The sequence below is a fragment of the Mercurialis annua genome, linkage group LG8, assembly GCF_937616625.2.
Source record: "Mercurialis annua linkage group LG8, ddMerAnnu1.2, whole genome shotgun sequence".
In the NCBI taxonomy this organism is placed as follows: Eukaryota; Viridiplantae; Streptophyta; class Magnoliopsida; order Malpighiales; family Euphorbiaceae; genus Mercurialis; species Mercurialis annua.
Genome location: NC_065577.1, coordinates 8,999,851 through 9,021,128, shown reverse-complemented (window position 1 = coordinate 9,021,128; position 21,278 = coordinate 8,999,851). Strand labels below are relative to the sequence as shown.

At 30.4% G+C, this 21,278-nt stretch overlaps 4 protein-coding genes and 1 non-coding gene across 5 annotated transcripts; 4 read left to right on the top strand and 1 right to left on the bottom strand.

The window, feature by feature from the left end:
- Window positions 1-1,697: 1,697 nt before the first annotated feature.
- On the top strand, window positions 1,698-3,697 carry LOC126659724 (uncharacterized). Its single transcript, XM_050353059.2, has 3 exons — window positions 1,698-1,869; window positions 1,966-2,018; window positions 3,316-3,697. Exons 1-3 carry the CDS (start codon window positions 1,779-1,781, stop codon window positions 3,430-3,432), a joined length of 261 nt encoding a protein of 86 aa, XP_050209016.1. The 5' UTR covers window positions 1,698-1,778; the 3' UTR covers window positions 3,433-3,697.
- LOC126662444 (small nucleolar RNA Z103) lies at window positions 2,438-2,532 on the top strand. The gene has a single exon (XR_007635816.1). It is a non-coding gene; the product is annotated as a small nucleolar RNA Z103 (small nucleolar RNA).
- A 2,616-nt stretch (window positions 3,698-6,313) lies between the features above and the next one.
- On the bottom strand, window positions 6,314-7,111 carry LOC126661746 (B3 domain-containing protein At2g32645-like). Its single transcript, XM_050355612.1, has one exon. It carries the CDS (start codon window positions 7,001-7,003, stop codon window positions 6,371-6,373), a length of 633 nt encoding a protein of 210 aa, XP_050211569.1. The 5' UTR covers window positions 7,004-7,111; the 3' UTR covers window positions 6,314-6,370.
- Window positions 7,112-8,924: 1,813 nt separating this feature from the next.
- LOC126662183 (putative B3 domain-containing protein At2g27410) lies at window positions 8,925-9,883 on the top strand. Its single transcript, XM_050356079.2, has one exon. The coding sequence runs from the start codon at window positions 9,008-9,010 to the stop codon at window positions 9,815-9,817; it is 810 nt and encodes a 269-aa protein (XP_050212036.1). The 5' UTR covers window positions 8,925-9,007; the 3' UTR covers window positions 9,818-9,883.
- A 4,261-nt stretch (window positions 9,884-14,144) lies between these two features.
- On the top strand, window positions 14,145-17,702 carry LOC126661078 (uncharacterized). Its single transcript, XM_050354843.2, has 5 exons — window positions 14,145-14,302; window positions 14,392-14,679; window positions 15,170-16,081; window positions 16,742-16,975; window positions 17,115-17,702. Exons 1-5 carry the CDS (start codon window positions 14,285-14,287, stop codon window positions 17,289-17,291), a joined length of 1,629 nt encoding a protein of 542 aa, XP_050210800.1. The 5' UTR covers window positions 14,145-14,284; the 3' UTR covers window positions 17,292-17,702.
- Window positions 17,703-21,278: the final 3,576 nt, after the last annotated feature.

Sequence of the window (21,278 nt, the reverse complement as noted above, 5' to 3'; positions counted from 1 at the left end):
GAAGATGTAGAGTAATTTGCTATTTTTTCCAATATTCAACCTGAATTAAATATAAATCTATAGTATATATAAAACCACGGATAGATGGGGGATAGACACATTTATATTAATACCTTTTCACTTTATAAAATATAATTATAAATAAAAAAAACTATTTAAATAATTATTAAAATTAAAGTACTCAAACTATGTTATAGATGGTGGGTCCATGGACCCCACCTTTTTCCAGAAAAAAAATTATACGTACAATAAAAAAAATTCATTTAGATTTTAATCAAATAACCGTTATAAATTCAAGACCTCATTATTCAATATCAAAACCACAACTTGGCCAATAAATGCAATGGCCTTATACATAGTAATATTGATATGACAATATTTTTCAAAATTTTAGACTTTAAATTTAAAACTTGCATACCAAAATGTCAATCAATTAAATTAATTTTTTTATCAAAATTCATATTTTTTATTTATTAACAATTATTAGATCTTAGAAGAGTTTATTAATTTAATTACATATTTAAATTTTAATTCAAAATTTTAAACTATACATATTGTTTTTATAGAAGTTTAATCGAGATGTTAAAAGATAATATTAGTTTTTATTTAATTATATAATTTATTAATTTCTCAATTATTTAACTTGACATATATCTAATAAAATAAATGGTTGGCGTTTGAATGATTATTTTATTAGCATACATTAAATATCATTTTATTTCATTTATAAAAAATATATTTTTTGTAAAAATATATATTTGTGTCAAAAGTAATTTTTATATATTTTTATAGCTTTAAATAATTATATATGGACCCCACAATTTAAAATTTCTGGATTCGCCACTGAGAATACTATCTAAAATAAACTACTATATTAAAATAATTATTAAACTTAGAGTACCAACAAAAATAAATTACTATGTTGAGATAATTGTCTAAAGTACTAATTGAAATAGATTACTTTAAATATTTAATAATTATTTTCTAAATCGTATGAAATTCTAAATAAATTAAACTACTTTCAATAGATTGCTATTCTAATTATTATTTGATATTTATTTAAATTCTCTATAATTATAAAATTTGATTATCAATTAAAAATATTATATTAATAGAATCATCTAAAATATTAAATAAGATAAACTATTCCTAGTTAATTAATATTTTAAATATTATTTAATAATTTAACGAGTCACACTACGAGTCATGTGTAAAACACGTAAAGAGACAATAGTTTGATTAAAAAGACGCAAGTTTGATTGAGTGCAGGTGCAGCCAAATTCGGCCGATTCAGAAAAAATAAAAATTACTCCCTCCATTCTAAAATAGTTGCCGCTTTAGTCATTTTCACACAAATTAAGAAACCAATAAATATGTCTAAAATTATAAGTATTTTTACTAAATTAGCTCTTTTTAAAACTTGTTAGTAACATTAATTAGTATGACTCTTTATTTGTATTTTTGTTTTCTTTCAATGAATTAATGAGGGATATATATGGAAAAATAGCAATAAATGCTTTTTTTAGTATTTTAAAGTGACAAGTATTATGGAACAAAAAAATCTCCCTAAAGCGACAACTATTTCAGAATGGAAGGAGTAATTCTTTTCAGGAATTTTAGTGTTGTTTTATTAGGTCATCGTATCCAAATTGCTGTTCACAGGGCTGAAACGGCATCGTTTTCACCAGGGATACTAAAATCTCAAAGTTTTACTCATAAAAACCCTAAAACCCACCTTATACAGAACAAGAAGAAGAACCAAAAACCCTAAAAAAAAAATGACGCAAAAAGGTAATCTTTTCAAAGGCAAACAAAAGCAGAAAACAATTCCTCCCAGTCGCCATGGAAAAACTACTCATACTCGAAAAGGTATCCCAATTTAATTGTGTTTCTCAGTTTTTTTTTTTAATTTAATTAATCAGTTTCAACAATCATTAAATTTATTTTGATTTTTTGTTTCTACAGGGAAAAGAGTTGTGAAGCCTTCCAAAGTTACAAAAGAAATGGATTCTGATCGAGTAAGTTCTCCAATTTTTCTGCTTTAATATCCTTGCACAATCTTGGAATAATTGTATAACGCAACGGCTGTGCCATGTCATTCGTGTAACAAACCTTGATAAAAAATAATAATATTGAAGATTTCCTATTGCGAATGCGTGAGATAAACGCTCATAATCTTGTGTTTTTTCCATGTTAGAAGTAGGAATTGGATGATTTTTGCGTCAAAAAAACTGATTACGAGCACTCTATGTAGTGGGTGTTGAGTATGAGCTGACGCTATAGCATCTACTCCATTTATCTGCAAGATCAAGGCTGTTGTTGGCTACTTTATCGACAACGCATTGCAGATATGGAGACATTTTCTAAAATTGTTTTAGGTCATCGTTTTGATTTCCTTTTGCTATTGAGTTTTATGGTTGGGAATTTATAAATTGAGATGGAAAGGATGGTTATTTCCCCAGATGATCGACGTTGATTATACTGTGCGAATTTTTTTCTCTTTTGAGAATCTAAGCCATTCTTTTGATCCATCTCTGCTTTATGGTTATGTAATTTTTGTATGTCTGGTTTGTGTTGGGCTGTGATGAGGATGCGGAGGTTTTACAAGAGCAGCAAGTACTTTAGTGTTTTTGCGTTAATACATATGCTTTTGGAGAGGCGTGTTTCCTTGGTGTGCCGCATAATTATATAAACTGTTAATCGGAATGTCACTACTGGTTGTTTGTTGCATTTTTTAATTAAACTTGCCTTCGACTTTGCTTGCTTGTTTTGGTATGAGTTGCTCGTTCTACACATAAATTAATATGATTCGACTTTTTTAGGTGGATTAAAGGCCCTAGATTTAGCTTGTCTATTTAATCTTATAATCGTGCTAAAGATCATGAAATGTAGACATCTGGAAACCTTAGACTTCTACTTAACTCGACATATTAAAGGAAGGAAATAGAAAAATTTAAGAGAGCAATGAGAAGAAGACTAATTGCTGTAGGAGTCTTTAGTATGCGACTGCATGTACAGTTTACCACTTGTGTTGCATGCAAACTTGATGAGTCCCATCTTTTGGCGTTTTGAGAAACGGAAACGCTTCTGAAACTCTCTAACTTTATCTTCATAACCAATTTTTGGAATTTCTTTTTTATCATTTTAATGCTTTTCGTTTCAGTGTTTGACCACCATCATGTGGAAAGGCCTTAAGCTCTCTCAATGCTTTTTACATTTATATCATTATATGTTTAGCTTTTGTCATTGGTAATGCCTTGGATCTTGATTTTAAGTTTTTTTACTCACATTTTCTTTCTGATCTGATGTGAACAGGAATTAAGCAAGTTCATTAACCATTGCATCGAGGTGAAAGCAGCCGCTATTGCTAACAAGGAAGGTGGTCAACTTAGTATTGTGAAATCTGCTACTGAATCTGCTGCCAATAAATAAGTTTATAACATAGGAATAACATGTAGAAATTCGAAGTCTTTTGTAACATGTCCAGGACCTGCCTGTTTAGGTGGTATCTCGTCATTTTTATTTAACTCGTCCTCCATGAGCTTGTCAGGGAAAACATGATCAAGCATTTTTCGCTCTATCGCTCAATGACATGATACTGGCAGTGATAGTTCGATCTGTTCTGTTTTTAACCTTACAAAATGAGATTTTTAAGGAATACTTACCTGTTGGTTTTACGGGAAGTTGGTTACATTCATATCAGCATCTTCATTTATTGTTGTATTACAGCATTAACTCTAAACATCTATTAAGCATTCATATCGAATTGTTGTTTTTTTATTTATCAGGCTATAAAGTTTTGACAGTATAACAGATTTGATTCTTAAGCTTTTAAGTTTTGACAGTATAACAGATTTGATTATTAGGCTTTAAAGTTTGGCCTAATTACTTAAAAACCACCCACCTTGTAACTTTTTTTTCATTTATACCATGACCTAGGAAAATTTTCAATTGTTCCTTATTTTTGATTTTTATGTTTCATCTCTATCTAATGAGTTGAATTGACTTATTTTCTTTTAGAAAAGAGTTTAAATTAGTCATTCATTTTTAACCTATATTTTAATTAAACGTTAATGTTAATCATTTATGTATCTTGTTTTTAATATTTTCATCTTTAAAATAATTAAATTATCAAAAAATTTATTTTTGGGGTACAAACGAAACATAAAAATCGAAAATAGGGTATAATTGAAATTTTTTCTAGATCATTGTATAAATGAAAAAAAATTACAAGGTGAGTGATTTTTAAGTAATTAGACCTTAAAGTTTTGACAGTATAACAGATTTGATTAGTAGGTTAGTTCCAGATTGTTATTTTTTAATATTCCGAATTTGTTCTGTTTTGTTTTTGAAAACATGTCTTGATCTTTGTATTCAAACAAGAATTTGTAATTTTACCGATATCACTCTTTTTTGAAGGTATTTTTTTACTGTGATTCTGTAGTATGTGAAAATGAAGAACAACATCTTTTCTTTTAACCTGAAACATTGAAAGATCATTTGAACATTTAAAATTATTTTGCATTTCAAATATTTAATCAACTAAGATTAAGTGGATTTAAAAGTTCTAAAATTAGGTCGAGATTTTTTTTAAAACAGGCAATTGACAATATATGGGACCATTGTCCTGATTAATTTGGAACAAGCCAGGTACGTAGGACTTTTATGCGAGCAAGCTCTTTCATAATTTTTTAAGCTGTTCGATCGTGTTTTTTCCCATTTAATTCCCGTAAAATTACTTGCGGATTCCCCTTAATCATAGATTAAGGGGAGTTGCTACTAATTGATTCCCATGAGAATCAATTAAATTAATTCCCACGTGGAATCAATTAAATTAATTCCCATGTGATTGATTCCCACATGGGAATTAATTTAATTGATTCCACGTGGGAACCTAACCCACTCCCTATAATTTTTTTTAAATTATAAATTAAAAAAAATACTCCGCTCTTTATAAAATTTTAAAAATAAAATATTAATTTCTAATACTTTTTTGATTTAAATTTGCGATTTTGTAATTTGAAAATATCGGAGTAAGGCGTCGAAATTTTAGAAGTGGACAGTGTAATATTTTCCTGAGAACTACAATAGGTGAGTGAATATTTTATTTATTTTAATTTTAAATATAAATTGTTCGTTAAATGTTAAAAATTAGTTTAAATTAAAAAAAATATATTTTAATTTAAAGAATTTAGTGTAACTGTAAAATTCTAGGGATTAGTCAAATATAGGAAAATATTAAGATTTTTAGTATTTTATTGTTTAAAAATGTTAGAAAACCGTAATTGTTAAAATTGTTGATCTATTATTTAGTGTTGGTAAAATAATAGGTATTATTAAAGTTTTTAACACTTCACAAAATACTTCGGTTTGATTGTAAAAAAAAACGTATAAGATAAAAAAAAACGTTTAATAGAAATTTTATACAATGCTCGTAACACATATAAGACTTCTCTTAAATCCTAGGGTTTGGCTCACGAGAAGCAATCCGCAATCCAAATTGCGGATCGCTTCTTATATAAGATGGAAATTTTCATTCCCATCACTCACACAATTAAGTCAAAAGAAAACGTAGAGAGAAAAGAGAGCATCAAGTTTGTATGAGAGTGTTTTCTTTAGAGTTAAACCGAAGTGTTTTGCGAAATGTTAAATTTTTTATTAATACCTATCATTTTACCAATACTAAATAATAAATCTATATTTTAACAATTATGATTTTCTAACGTTTTTAAAAAATCAAATAAAAAGCGGAGTATTTTTTTTTTAAATTCATAATTTTTTAAAAGAAAATTATAGGGAGTGTATTTGGTTCCCACGTGGGAATCAATTAAATTAATTCCCATATTGATTCCCACGTGGGAATCAATTAATTGATTCCCATGGGAATCAATTAGTAGCAACTCCCCTTAATTTATGATTAAGGGGAATCCGCAAGTATGACTTGCGGATTCACCATGAATCCGCAAGTCATACTTGCGGATTGAGGGGTCAGACACCATTTGGGAAATAAGTAATTTTAGGGGAATTAAATGGGAAAAAACCCTGTTCGATCTGGTGGTAGAATTCGAGACCTCTGGTTAAGGGGAAGGAGCTTTTGTCGCTCCATTCTCGCCTCCACTGGCGGGTCAAACAAATATAAATGGCGACAGAATATTAAATTTGTTCTTGATGTATAAAATACGACCTAATTTGTAATATACAATTTTATAGGTCAAAAATTTAATTCGATTTAGAACCAGCGCTAGCTATTGGAATTTGAATGTAAAAAAAATCAGATAGTTCTAAATTTAATTCAACTTTGTATTAACATAATCTAATTATCAAAAACAAAATCCTGAAATTAAAACTACAGAAAAAAAAACTCGTAATTCTACTGTTGTTGAATGCGACTCATATTAATGAGAGCAAGCCAATGTTCAGGTTTTAAACCTTCGACTGATTGTTTCCTAAAAGACCAAACCTGAATGATGTCTCCTTTCTTGAAGTGCTTCACTTCTATAACCACATTTGTCTCCTTATCAACTATGTCCATATTCCTCCCTAAAACTTCTTTCCATTTTGTCCTCAGCGTAAGAGAATTAGGCTTACTCCACTTCTTCAGTTTCATATCGCAACGATTATCACTCGGTTCCAATACTTTTACACTCAACTCGTCTCCCTTCTTGTATATAATCTTCTGCTCGTCCTCGTCGAGAAACCATGCGTCTCGTATTTGCCTCACGGGAATTGATAATCGATCTTCTTGATCGTCTAAGTCGGTTTTGTACAACATCTTCTCTATCACTAATCTTACATCGTACCCTCCCATTGCATTTATTTTCGCTACTAACACAGGAGGAGGAGAAGGAGGAATCGCTGGCAGTGGCCTAGGGTTTGCTGATAATTTCTTGCGAAAATTATGATTATTTGCCTTCCCCTCTTCGACAAATTTTCGTTTTAGACCGTTCTTGATATATTCTTGATTGAATCGGTTTCCAGTGTAGATTGTTTGACCAAATATCATTATATAAAGACGTTTCTTGACCAACACGCTACGGGGCTTTTTTGGTGCAAAAGCAGGAAGTAAGCGATCGTAAAACGCAACAGAATGGTTCGACGAAGGTTGAGTAGTAGTAGTCAATGTGGATTTTGTGACAAATTTATTCAAGAAAGATGGTACCAATTCTTTGGTGAGAAGACCCATTGCCTCGCGTTCGTCTTTTATTTTTTGCTTAGCATCTATCCGAATTTGTTCGAAAGATCTACAATCTACAGAAAGCTGATCTCTTGCTGACATTTTTCTCAATGATTCTAAATAACAATGTAAAGCTTATGGTAAGTGTATTTATATAGAGGGATTGGAGAATGAGTATAGAAGAGTGAATCCTTGTCCAAACTGTATTATTATTAAACACTGTCTAGGTTTTCTTTCAATATTTTGTTACTTCTCCTAATCTTTGTAAGATAAGGATTGCACTCGGATTTTCATTTATCAGGACTCAACTTAGGGTCAAATTCTCTAGGAGTCCCTCAACTTTTAATTTATTTCAAAAATGGCACAAGATTACATGAAATTGATCTTTAAACTCAATTAGAATTAACTTATAAATGGAAATTTCTTGGCAAAAGAAGCTATGTTATTCCCCATAATCATGTTCCTTATGTTTACGATTTTATTTCCCTTAAAAAGCCATAATGCTAATAATTCAACTATTGATTCACTAGTTAAAATATAGAAATTGAAAAAATGCCTGGACGGTATCCTATATTTTATCAATTTCTATATTTTAAGTACCATTTGTTTATTTAGAATATTAAACTTTTGGATCATTCAGTTTATCTAAAATTATAAAAACACACAATTTTGGTTTTATTACAACGAGAGTTAATGTCTATAATTCAGTATTCTTCTTTAACAAAAGATATAACTCAATATTTATTTGTAATTCGCGATACATTTAGCATCCTTTTAATAATAAAATTTTAATTGATTCAACCACAGTAACCTTCAATTATATAAAGATATATAAATAGATATAGATTCGTGAAACTCAATTGCCACATCACATTTGCAAATAAAAAACAGAGTATCAATCTTTTTTTTGTTTGACCAAGAGATGTTCTGAATGGGTTCCAACTATAAAACGACATTTTTAAACCTTCCACATTCAGACTAATTCCACTCAAATCGGGTAGGTCTCTTGCGGAAGATAAAGCTCTGGTCCCAAGTTTTAAACGGCTGCATAAATAAATACGGTTCGGTCCGCGACTTTACTTAAATCAGAAAAGCGCTTTACGAACTCACTTGCGTTTTGGGGTTACAAAGTATCAATTTTTTTATAAAGAATATACAAATCTAATGTGGCAACTGAGGTGAATAAAAATATGGTAAATATTTTCACCCTAATTGCCAGGTCAGAAACAATTGGCCGAGTCTTTTTAAGTAAACACATGGTACTGAAAAAATAGAAATTGATAAAATATTGGATAGCCAAGCTATTATTTCTTTAAAAGCAAACTGTTAATATAATTTCAGAAACCAAAATCTTAAATATCAGAATTTGAGCTTACTTGTGAATCAATAGTTGAATTATTAGCATTACGGCTTTTTGAAAAGATTATTAAACATAAGAAACAATAGCTTCTTTTCCAAGAAATTTCCATTTAGGTAATTCTAATTGAGTTTAAAGATCAAGTTCATGTAATAATCTCTTGTGCCATTTTTGAAATGGATTAGAAGTTCAGGGATCCATAGAGAATTTGACCCTAAGTTGAGTCCTGATAAATGAAAATCCGAGTGTAGTCGTTATCTTACAAGGATTAGGAAAAGTAGCAAAAAATTAAAAGAAAACCTAGACAGTGTTTAATACAGTTTGGACAAGGATTCACTCTTCTATATACACACAGCATTACATTCTTATAATCATTGGCAATAATGTCAACAAAAGATCAGCCTTCTGTAGATTGTAGGTCTTTCCAACAAATTCTGATAGATGCTAAGCGAAAAATAAAAGACGAACGCGAGGCAATGGGTCTTCTCACGAAAGAATTGGTACCATCTTTCTTGAATAAATTTGTGTCAAAATCTGCATTGACTACTACTACTCAACCTTCGTCGAACCATTCTGTTGCGTTTTACGATCGTTTACTTCCTGCTTTTGCACCAAAAAAGCCCCGTAGCGTGTTGGTCAAGAAACGTCTTTATATAAAGATATTAGGTCAAACAATCTACACTGGAAACCGACTCAATCAAGCATATAGCAAGAACGGTCTAAAACGGAAATTTGTTGAAGAGGTGAAGTCGAATAATCATAATTCACGCAAGAAATTATTAGCAAACCCTCCGCCACCACCACCGATTTCTCCTCCTGCTGCGTTAGAAGCGAAAATAAATGCAATGGGAGGCTACGATGTAAGATTCGTGATAGAGAAGATGTTGTACAAAACCGACGTAGACAAACATGAAGATCGACTATCAATTCCCGTGAGGCAAATACGAGACGCATGGTTTCTGGACGAGGACGAGCAGAAGATCATATACAAGAAGGGAGAAGAGTTGAGCGTAAAAGTATTGGAACCGAGTGATGATCGTTGCGATATGAAGCTGAGCAAGTGGAATAAGCCTAATTCTCTTACGCTGAGGACAAAATGGAAAGAAGTTTTAGGGAGGAATATGGATATAGTTGATAAGGAGACAAATGTGGTTGTAGAAGCGAAGTACTTTAAGAAAGGAGACATCATTCAGCTTTGGTCCTTTAGGAAACAATCAGTCGAAGGTTTAAAACCTGAACATTGGCTTGCTCTCATTAATATGACTCGCATTCATGAAGAACCCTAAAATTAGGAGTTTTTTCTTTCAGCTAGAGGATGTTTTATTTAGTTTTTGTTATCAGATTATGTTATTACAAAATCGAATTAAAAACTATCTCATGATTTATTATTATATATCCGATTTCGTATTATAGTTATCGATATATGTTGGGCAGAAACTTTAAAATTTATGAAAAGATTTACATAATTATCAGATTTGTTTGAAGATATTTGTAAAAATAGGGTCCATAGTATTAGTAAAATGTACCAGAAATTATATTAAGCTCAAACAATTCAAACTACAAAACAAAGGCAACAAGCAGCAAGCCAAAACAATACAACTAATAACTAAGCTTGGAAAACTATTGTATAAAAAAATGAAACTAATTAATAGACATTCCGCAAAACGTATCCTGACGAATAAGAGTTCGAATGTCATCTTTGGCAACACTCTTTGATATCCAATCTCGGATTGGTTAAATTCCTCCAACTCCATCTCGCTACCAAGGGTTTGGTGATCCGTAGAAACTCAATAACTTCAACTTGTTTCCGAGCTACTAAATTACCAAATTTAAATTCAACATCCATTTGATTTTGACCTTTTTTAATCAACTCCAAGTCCAACACAGTGATCACTCCAGTTAGCACATTGTTAGACTTGAGGCTCTCCGTTTTCATAAGAATTATGGCTCAGTACATCGGTAACAATTAACAATGGCAGAATCATATTTTTATTTATCATTTATGTTTTAATACGTGCCCCATCTGAAATGGATCAAAAAATACAATTCCTGACGAGAACTTCTTAATTTATTTGTGTCATAACCTCTACTACATCCCATGCTTCTAATACTATAATTAAACAACAAATTAATTAAATTAATTAACATGTCAAGACTTGTATTTGGTAATGTCTTGTTTCCGATAATTAACAATTGGAAGAATTTCCATTAAAGTTATTAAATTTGGATCGATTTACAAACCTTAAAAGGCGTTCTGGATATATTTGTAAAAAATCGAAGTGTTTTTTTTACTAGTATACTGATTGAGTTGGGATTAACTATAATTTTGTGTTGTTTCTAGTTGGCATGCTATGTTAACACATTTAAGTTTTTTTTTTGTCTTCGATATAAATCAACTGCTAGAGTCTCAGGTGTTAGTAGTTAGAATTCCAGCCAATTGATAAATTTCAAAAAATTTAGTTAAATTTGCAAAAATATAAAAACATTTGCCCTTTTGGCACCAGACCTTATATAAATTGTTTTAATAATTATTAAGAACGTCAATCCACTACAAATGAATTAAAGTGATTGTTAGAAATAATGCTTATTCGAACCCTCATACGATAACAAAGAAAAAAGCAAGAGATTTTGAAAGTAATAATTCTATTTGACCTTCAACCAAACACCCACCACCTTATATCTCCATCTCATATACCTCATTCCATGTTGCTTTGATTAAATTCAACAATCTAAACTTTAAGAGTGTAAAATTAAGGGTTCAATTTTTATAAAATCAATTTGCCAGAATCATATGACATTCAAATTAACAACTCCTTTTTAAAAGATTTGAATAGATTTTCAAAAAGCCAAAAGAATTTGGCTTTTTTGGCATTGTTGGACATAAACTTAACGAGCTAATTATAATAATATTATATGAATATGATCATCCAATGTGATTAAATTTGTAGAACTAGCTGGATGATTTTTCAATCAATAAAATTTTATTTTGGTCTTTGTACTTGATAAAAAGAAACTAATTAAGGTCAAATTTGTAATTTTGAAGAAATACACATCTAAAATTTAGCGTCTCAACTCATTTTACACCTCAGATGACATAGAAAAAATAATTGGAGTATCATATACACATTGGAGCTGAGGTAGAAAAAAATTATTGGGCAATTTAGAGTTAAATGAGTAAAATGAGGGGTAACTGATTATGAAGGTTACTGAATTTTATCTGATTTTCACTTTGGTGATTTGAATTCAATTTGTTATAAAATGGTCACTCTGCTACACAAAAGTCAACTTCTGGCAGTTCCTAAATAAATTTCCATGATAGCTGGAATCCAAGTCACTTCTTCCTTTCGCCATGTATTATATCACAATACTTCTATAATGCCATGTTAGTTTGTCACGCCATCTTCTCCTTCTACCTAAGAAAACCCTACTACCTAACCTGCATTTTCCAGCTGTGCCGCCATCTATTTTCACTTTCCAGCGTCGCCACCTCTGCATCCCACTACTGCCGCTACCTCCAAGTCCTAGTGCTGCCACCATTCAAAATTTTGAGCGTCGTCTGGGCACGGATATAGACGTAGCTCATTGTCTCGGTTCGTACCCAAACGAAGCGCTTCCTCCCGGGTCGAATCCAGACGAAGAGCTTCATTTGAGTTCGTCTAAGACGAAGTTCTCTTCAAACTTTCATACATCTTCAAATATTAATTTAGTAAAAGAGATCTATTACAATAGTTCTATTATTTTAAAATAAAGAGAATAACAAATAAAAAATCATAAAATGGTTAAAAAATATAATAATTTGATTTTGTAAAAAGAGGCTAATAGCCAAAAGTAACGGTCAATAATGGCATGAAAAGCCCTAAATCCCAAAGGCTACCCTTGGTAAAGTGTCCTCCACATATTCATGGAGTAATGATAAGGTACAATCCTGCTAATTGTCATGTTTTCTTGTCCCTTTCTTATAAAAGTCAATTGTTCCTCACCTCATCCAAAAAGCAAATCCAGACCGTTAATCCTATCATGTCATTCCTTATGGCGTGCTCCTTACCAACACGTAACAAAATCCCAATTCTTCCACGTGCTTCGTCCTTCCCTGACACACATTCACTGTAGTTTTCCTCTATTGGTGCGTTTATTGCACGTGATTTACCTGTGCGTTGTTGTTGGCTACTTTTGGATATAAAATCGCTAAAGAAAAGGGCTAAATACTGAATCACCCTTAAAGTTTATTACATATTTGTTTGGTACCTAATAAAACATTATTAGATTAAACCCCTAGAAATTGTTAATACTATACAATTCGGGGCTTAATGTAAATTTCTTAATAAACTGAAACCTTATAGTACATTGAAACTTGATTATTATGATTCAGTTGTTAAAGTATTAAATTTAATACTAGTTGAATGTTACAAAACTCTTTATTAATTCCTACTTCACAAAGGTAAGCGCTGTTATTTAATAAACCGAATGACTAAATTAAAAAAATTAATTAGTTTATTTTTAATAAATTTATCTTTGGTGTAGGATAAAAATTGTTTTAACTTGTATTTTTATGTAAATTTTGATGGAACTAGATATTTAATTTTGTATATTTTACTAAATTTTTAAAGCACTTTAAAAAATTAATTGACATAATTTGATATTTCATTTAACACATACATGATTTCGTATAAAATTGAATTGTTTTGATTTTTGTTTTGTAATTTTGTACAGTCTGATAGTTTGAAGTTAATGTGAAATTTCTATAAGATAAGTCCGGTCTCTTCCGATTAGTCAGGTAATTTTAGATAATCGAATTTTATAACATTATAAAAAATTATACATGAAATCATAAAAAAAACCTTAAATATTGTAAAAACAAAAAAAAAACTTAATACATCATATTTTATCTGATTTTTTATTTATTTTTACACATATTAAAAATACATAAAATTAGAATAATATATTTTTTTTCTTTTTAATTTTCCTTAAAAATATGATAAAGTCAAATGCATCATCAATTTTATACATTAATTATCTACTAAATTTTGTAGGCCAAATAACCAAAAAAGGCCAAACTTTTTATAAAAAATTCACAAAAGTATAAATATTTTAATTTTATCAAATTTATCCTAAAATACATGATTTCGTTTTAATAATATCCAATTATATAATTGTGCTCATGTGGCGCCTACGTGGCGGTGATGTGGCATACCACACATCAACGTTATATAAATAAAATTGTGTAGTTGAACATAATTGAAACAAAATCATGCGTTTAAGGACAAATTGAATAAAATCGAAAAATTTGGACTTTTGTAAAACTTTCATAAAAGGTTTGATATTTTTTAATCATTTGGCCAATTTATTTATATTCAAAAATGACATTTTTGAGACATTAAAAATTATAAAAATGGCAAATAAACTGGGACAGAAAAAGTAATTATTTATAATATTATTAAAAGTCAAATATTTTTCAATAATTGATAAATTAAAATATTTTGAAATTTCAATATTTATAAGGATCATAGTAGATATTAAATAAATACAAAAGATTTGTTTAGTAATTAACCGTGGTCCCCGAATGAAAATAGCAACAAAAAGAGTACGTTAGCCCCATTACTGATATAATAATAACATCACCAAACATAAACATACAAAATCCAGCAACAACGGTTCACACATCACCACCACCTCAACAGCAGCCGCCACCACAGCCACCGGAAGCTGACGTCATCCCCACTACCAGCACCTGACCAACCACCACAACCTCCATCATGGGTGCTGCAGAGCCTGTAAGAAAGCATGCCAAATTCCCTATCTTTCTCTTATCTTGAAATATTTTAGCTGCTAAAACATCTTCAAAATTCTGTTTGTTTCCCAGGAAAATGAAAGAGAAACCCAAAACAAAGAAGAAGAAAGAAATGAGAGTGAAGAAGCAAAGAAAGAAGAGGAGAAAGATTTGGAGAAAGGAGAAGTACAAATGGGTTTCAAAGAAAAAGTTTTTGAAAATAATAAAAATGTTGAAGAAGAAAATAATAATTTTCATATGGCAATGTTACAAAGATTAAACCCATCAAACCCATTGAGAGTTGCAATTAATCATTCTAATAGATTTCCTTCTCCTTCTCCTTCTCAGTCTTCTTTGCCTCGTTCTACTCCAACTCCACAAGTAAGTTCATAAATTTCTATTTTGTATTGCTAAATTTAGAAATTAAGCTTCTTTTTGGAGTTTTAAAATATTTTAGTGATCAATTTTATAGAATTTGTATGTTAGTTAAGCAATTTTTGTTGGGTTTAACGATGAGCTATAGTTCAAATGATATGAGCGTTGAGCAGCATTCTGTTAAAGTCGCAATTTTATAGATTTTGAATGTTGGTTTTGCAAAATTTGTTGGATTTAACAATGAACTATATAGTTCAAATGATACGGACATTTGGACATAGACACAACATTTTTTTAAGATTGTCTATGTTAAAATTAAAGTTTAATGTCTGAAATGCCAAAGTGTCCGACACATTTCCCGGGAAACGTTTATTGAGTGAACTGTCCGTGCTACCTAGGTCTCCCACGAGCGCTGATTCTCCCGATTATCAAAAAACTAAAAATTGTTGGATTCAAGTTAAATGCCAACTTTTTTTCTTCATTTGTGTTTGGGCAGGCATCAATAGCAACACTGAATTCAAGGAGATATACAAACAAATTAACTCTCTTGTTGTTTGTTCTACACATGATTTTAGCAATTGGATTAGTATGTTTTCTAATATTTAAGGGAGTTCAAGGACTTTTAGAAGCATCAGATTCTGTTAAGAGAAAAGAAAAGAGGATTTTGAAGTATTTTCTTCCTCAAGTTGAAGCAGCATCTCTGTTAAGTATAACTCTAGCTTGTGCATGGCAAAAAGCTGTTAGAGTATGGCCAACTTTTATGATTCATTTCATATTATGGAGTTCGTTTTTCATGACATTATCTGCCGGAATTCTCTTAATTTGCTTCCAAAAGCCGGCTACTGATGGTGTTGGAGTTTGTTTTATTGCTTTTGCTATTGGGACTGGGTTATATGCTTGTTGGGTTAATCAAAGAATTAAATTCTCTGTCAAAATCTTGATTAAATCTATCGAGGCGGTTCCGAAATTCGGTGATTTGAATGATCCTACTTATTGGATGCTGGGTGTTGGGTTTATGTGGATGTCTCTGTGGATTTTAGCTGTGATTGGAGCGTTGAATTTTTACTATCCGCCTTTGACGATTATCGTATTGGTGTTGAGCTTGGCGTGGGTTACGGAAGTTATGAGGAATGTGGTTAATTTGACGGTTAGTAGGGTGATTGCTCTGTATTATCTCAGAGGAATGCAAGCTAGTACTAAATTTTGCTTCCAAAGAGCATTGACTCGAAATCTCGGAAGTGCTTGTTTAGCTTCTTTGTTTGTTCCGGCTATTGAAGCATTGAGAATTGTTGCTCGCGGTCTGAACTTGCTCGAGGGGGAAGACGAGTTCATGTTTTCTTGCGCGCATTGTTGTCTTGGAGTCATGAATTCCATCTTTAGTTACGGTAATGGCTGGGCCTTTGTACAGGTAGATTGCTGAACCTTTAGACCCTAATTAAGTTGCTTGCCTTTTACTTCACTTTATCGACAAAACCGAGTTAATGTGAATATGGCTTGCTACTTATCAGTCGTTTTCAATTTGTCAATGCTTTATGTTTTCTCTTCCTTAGAAGTTTTAACTTGTTGAAACTTCTTTATCATGACCTTGACTATGATTTAATAAAAAAATTTAATTCAGAAGTCATTTTCAAGAATTCCACTTTCTTGAAGTTTCTAGTGTTTCAATTGTGCTGGGTAATTCCAAATCAAGAGAAACAAACATCTTTTTTTCTTCGGCACGGCCTATCTTTATTGGCAAATCACTGTGCTATTAACTATGCAGCACATGAACGGAATTGTTGAAATGTCAAATGCCGAAACAAGAGTGTTTTACAAGAAAAATTTACAAATATAAAGTTTCGGCATTTTAGAAGGGCTCCGTAAAAAGAAAATGAAACACTGCGAATGATTCAATAAGTTTCCGTACAACATACATCATCACGATTTACCACCGATTGTTATTATCCTTATTAATAATTATTGCTTGTTAGAAATTGTTCATAGATTAAACATAGTTTCTGGTCAATATCTTATTAGTTGAGCTGTAAATTGTAATATGCTTAGTTATCGTTCAAACTGTTTGGTGCAGATAGCTGCATATGGAAAAGGTTTTGTGCAGGCATCTCAAGATACTTGGGCACTTTTTCAAAGACAAGAAATGGAAACCATCGTTGATTCAGATATTACGAGCTCGATTTGTTTCCTCACAGGAGTTTGCAGTGGCTCCATTTGTGTCATTATGGTGGCTGCTTGGACTGCTAAAGTTCATCAACCCTTCACAGCCACCCTCTCCCTATTGGCATTATTCATTGGATACCTCATGGTTGGTATTTCTTTATTTGGTTGATTTTATATGCTTACATAGATCATGTGGCCAATTGGGTATTTTATAAATTTTAATAAAGAATCTTGATGAGTCAGCATTATAATTAACTAAATTTGTTAATAATGTGATATGCCAGACAAGGATCGCTATGGCAGTACCGCATGCCTGCGTCAGCTGCTACTATGTTTGCTATGCAGAGAATCCTGACAACAGATTGTTTGATAAAACCATCAGAGACCGTCTGAACTTGATAAAATCCGGCCGAGATGTGGTCGTTCCGACGCCTAGGGTGCCTCATCGCTTTGCCTCATAACCCATCATAAGCTAGGACAAATAATTTAATTCTTGGAATTGTACAGAAGCTTAAAATGTGGTCACAATTTGAAGATACTATCAACAATGTACAACTTCTAAGGTCACCGTAAATCCGGGGGTCCGAAAGGTCGGATCCGAGCCGATCAAGCTAAAGGATGATCTTGAATTGGAGGTAATTTTGTTAGGTAGAGTTCCAATCACCAACTCTACCCTTTTGCTCTTGGCCTTTTGTATCATAATGCATATACTTTTAGGATATTCTTTAGTTAAATAAAGCTCAAGGCTCCACCATTAATTTAATTTGATTGTAGTGCAGTACTAGTAATATCCCTTTTATGCAGTCTTTGTAGCTTGTAAGTATCTGTATGATTTAGTGCATTAATTATTGATACTTTTTTTCCTTATCTTAGTTAAGGATTTAAAGTTGGGTTAGGATTATTTTTTTTATAAAATTTCCTGTTTTTGGTTAATTTTTAATTCTGTTTTTTAGTTATTAGTGTTGGTTTTCTCTTTAAAAGATTGCACACAATTATCACAAAAAAATATATAAAATTAAGCAAAAGTACAAAGAGTGAATATTGTGGTGTTGTTGGAATTAGGAAGTGCCCACTTGGTGTTTTAAGTGTGCACTACCAAATAACTAATAAAATAATATATGATAAAAAGTTTGAGTTGTAATTCTCAAAAAAAAAAAAAAGTTTGAGTTGTATAAGTAACTTGGAGATGTTCAATCCCAAATACTATTTGAAAGTTCTAATCATTTAAAAATACTTTATCTTTTTATCTTTTTTTTCTATATATGTTTCAAATTTTTGGAATTATCAATTGTACTCAATTTTGCGATTTTGATTCCAATTGTACTTGTTTTAAAAAAATATTTTACATTCTAAAAAAGTTCAATCATGTACTTCACATTTAATACGTAATTTAAATAAGTCGTTAATATTTTAAAAAAAATACTAAAACTAAGACCACATGTCAAATATGAATAACATACTAAAACTAAGACCACATGTCAAGTGAAAAATTTCAATTTTAAAAAATAAATATAATTAAAATTGAAAATTGAATAATAAAATAGAATTGATGATTTTGAAAGTATAAAATGTGAATTTATTTTTATTTAAGAAATAGAGTCCATAACGTAATCTACTCATAAAAAATTTCAAAAGAAAAAACTAATAAAAGTATATTATTTAATTTTGAAAATCTTAATTTATCCTCTTCCATTTTAATAGTATTTAAAAGAGCTTTAATGTGGGTCACTAATCCACTTAGAACTTATTTTGTAGCTAAATTTGAAAACTTTGCGAAGCAAACTCGTGTTTTCATAAAAAAAAATTAAAAATTCTTTCAAATTCATTTCATCCTGAGAGGTAAAATTTTACGATCTACATTATTTATTATTAAATAAATAAAATAAATTAGTTAAAGTTATACTTTTTTTTTTATCTATACCATTCATTTGAATGGTGTAGATTCATTTAACTTGACCTTTTAAGTTGAAATGAATTTAAAGAAATTTCAATTTTTTGATAAATTAATAAAAAATCATTTTACTATTCCACTTAATTAACACAAATGATCAAATAATATTAAATTTATAATTTTGGATGATAATATTTTTAAATTGAATTTGTTAGTTTATTTTATCTCTTAATTGAGGTGGCAGATATCTATTGGAACATTTAAAACTGAAAAGATAAAATGAGTCACACTAAATTTTTATTGTTCGATAAATACATAGAGGTGTTTGGTATTGAGTTTGAGAAAAGTATTTCTTTAGAACTCGAAATATGATATAATTAATTGAAATATTTAAATTATTTAAAAGATATTGTAAATTTTATTAGTGTGATGTAATAAAATGTATCAAGAAAATAAGCTTCTCATGTGTTTGTGTGTGGTTCTAGAAGGCTTAATACATAGTTTGACCCCTGAACTTGTACCCTTTTACCCATCTAACCTCTAAACTTAACGTCTCACCTATCGAACCTCTAAACTTGTTAAATAATCCGATTTGACCCCTGAACTTGAGAAATTTGTAAATATTGAACCCTTCGTGTCCACCTGTCACTTGAAACATTCTAGAAGAAATTGTGTACGGAGGGGTTCAATGTTTACGTATTTATCAAGTTCGGGGGTCAAATCGGGCTATTTAACAAGTTCAGGGGTTCGATAGGTGAGACGTTAAGTTTAGGGGTTAGATGGGTAAAAGGGTACAAGTTCAGGGGTCAAACTATATATTCAGCCGTTCTAGAAGCTAATAAAAAGGCATGAAGAATGAGTTGAATAGGACAGCCACCATCTATGGCTGTCAACTCTTTGACTTTTTTTGATGAGGTTTAGCAGGCCCTTGAATTTGAATTCAATCATCTCTTTCCAACAAAATATCAATTATGATCCTCAATCTATGCTCATGCAACCAAAATTTGATAAAACTATGAAATATGTTCATTCATAGATTATTTGTTTGATTAATGAGTTGATATTTGATTGTAATCTCTAAAAACTCATTGATTTGAGGAATATGCACTTGAAGTCTTGATCTGGTGGCCAAGTCTTTTGTGTATAAAGTAGGGAGTTCCACCCGAACTCTTCAAGACACGAAATATCAAATAAGACTAAATTTATAAAACCGGATCAAACTACCTCAGAATTTGGTAAAACCGGATAGGTTTTATCTTTTTGACCAAAAAAAAGAGTGGAATAACCTAATTTCAAGAATTAACTCTAATCAACCTTAAGTAAAACAATAATTAACCTTAATTAAATACTAATTAATCCTATTTAATTTAAATTTTAATTAATATAAATTTGAGAGCTTTTTCTACCCTTTTTTCTAATTAAGTCTAATTATTTTCATAATTACTCCTAATTAATTATTAATCCCAACTTTTTTTTTTCATTCTTCAGCCATACACAACCAGCAACGGCAGCCATCGACCGCCTGCAACCTCCAACACCGTCAAAAAGAAAAATCCGCCATCCCACCGCCACCGACAGACTCAAATCCATCGGGTCTGTTCTTGGAGTTTCGAACAAAGCTCATGAGTATCGAATATAAGTTTATTTCCAATTAAATTAGATCCACAAATAGTCTAAATCGCAAACTTTTACATTCAGACAGAATTATGAAAATCTCCTATTGATATTATTAATTGATTTTTTTCATAAATTTTAAATTCACATTGAGAGGATTTAAAATCCAGAAATATTTGAACTTGAGACCCAATAGAACTACCATATGATCTTTCTCGTTATAAAGTCTGAAGAGTGAAAAAATAAATGACCAACTTTCAAAAATTATTAGTAGTATATTAGTCTGTTTCATATCATGTCATCAGATTTTAATTTTCAACTTTCTAAAATTTCTTGCGAATGTAAATCTTTTGGATTCTATTTGACGTATTCAAAACAGATCCAAAAAGTATTGGTAGCGTCACCTGTGAACTGTGAAGTACCTGGATCAGATTTTATTGGATATCAAACTTTATTATTAGGTCAATGTGATTTTTCCTTTAAAGAGAAATGCATCGTCAAATTCCGATCACAAATTTCATTCTAATATATGCAATATCTAATCACTACATTAAACACCGACTTAATTCAAGCCATATAAACTATAAAAGTGGCAAAAAAAATTTCTATTAACTCGAAATCTGGACTTATAACTAAGGGGCCGTTTGGTTCGCTACAAAAAAAGAGAATGAGAATGGGTATGTAAATGATTCCCATTTTTTGTGTTTGTTTTGTCAAATTGTACTAGGGAATGGGAATCACTTATTCCTCTCTACCCCATGAGAATGGGAATCAAAATTTTACAAAATATTTTAATAATAAATAATAATATATAATTATTAAAAAAACTATTTTTAAATATTTATTTTCAAACAAATAAACTCAAAATAATATAAAAAAAACTTTTTAATATTTTTTTAAAAATTTTTTTTTTATTTTTTTTTTAAAATAAATTTTTAATGTT

Bases quoted from the DNA above. Each gene is read 5' to 3' on its own strand.
- LOC126659724 (XM_050353059.2), top strand. From the start codon at position 1,779: ATGACGCAAAAAGGTAATCTTTTCAAAGGCAAACAAAAGCAGAAAACA. The intron at 1,870-1,965 runs GTATCCCAATTT...TTGTTTCTACAG, and splicing joins AACTACTCATACTCGAAAAG to GGAAAAGAGTTGTGAAGCCT. The intron at 2,019-3,315 runs GTAAGTTCTCCA...TGATGTGAACAG, and splicing joins AAGAAATGGATTCTGATCGA to GAATTAAGCAAGTTCATTAA.
- LOC126661746 (XM_050355612.1), bottom strand. From the start codon at position 7,003: ATGATATTTGGTCAAACAATCTACACTGGAAACCGATTCAATCAAGAA.
- LOC126662183 (XM_050356079.2), top strand. From the start codon at position 9,008: ATGGGTCTTCTCACGAAAGAATTGGTACCATCTTTCTTGAATAAATTT.
- LOC126661078 (XM_050354843.2), top strand. The intron at 14,680-15,169 runs GTAAGTTCATAA...GTGTTTGGGCAG, and splicing joins GTTCTACTCCAACTCCACAA to GCATCAATAGCAACACTGAA. The intron at 16,976-17,114 runs GTTGGTATTTCT...GTGATATGCCAG, and splicing joins TATTCATTGGATACCTCATG to ACAAGGATCGCTATGGCAGT.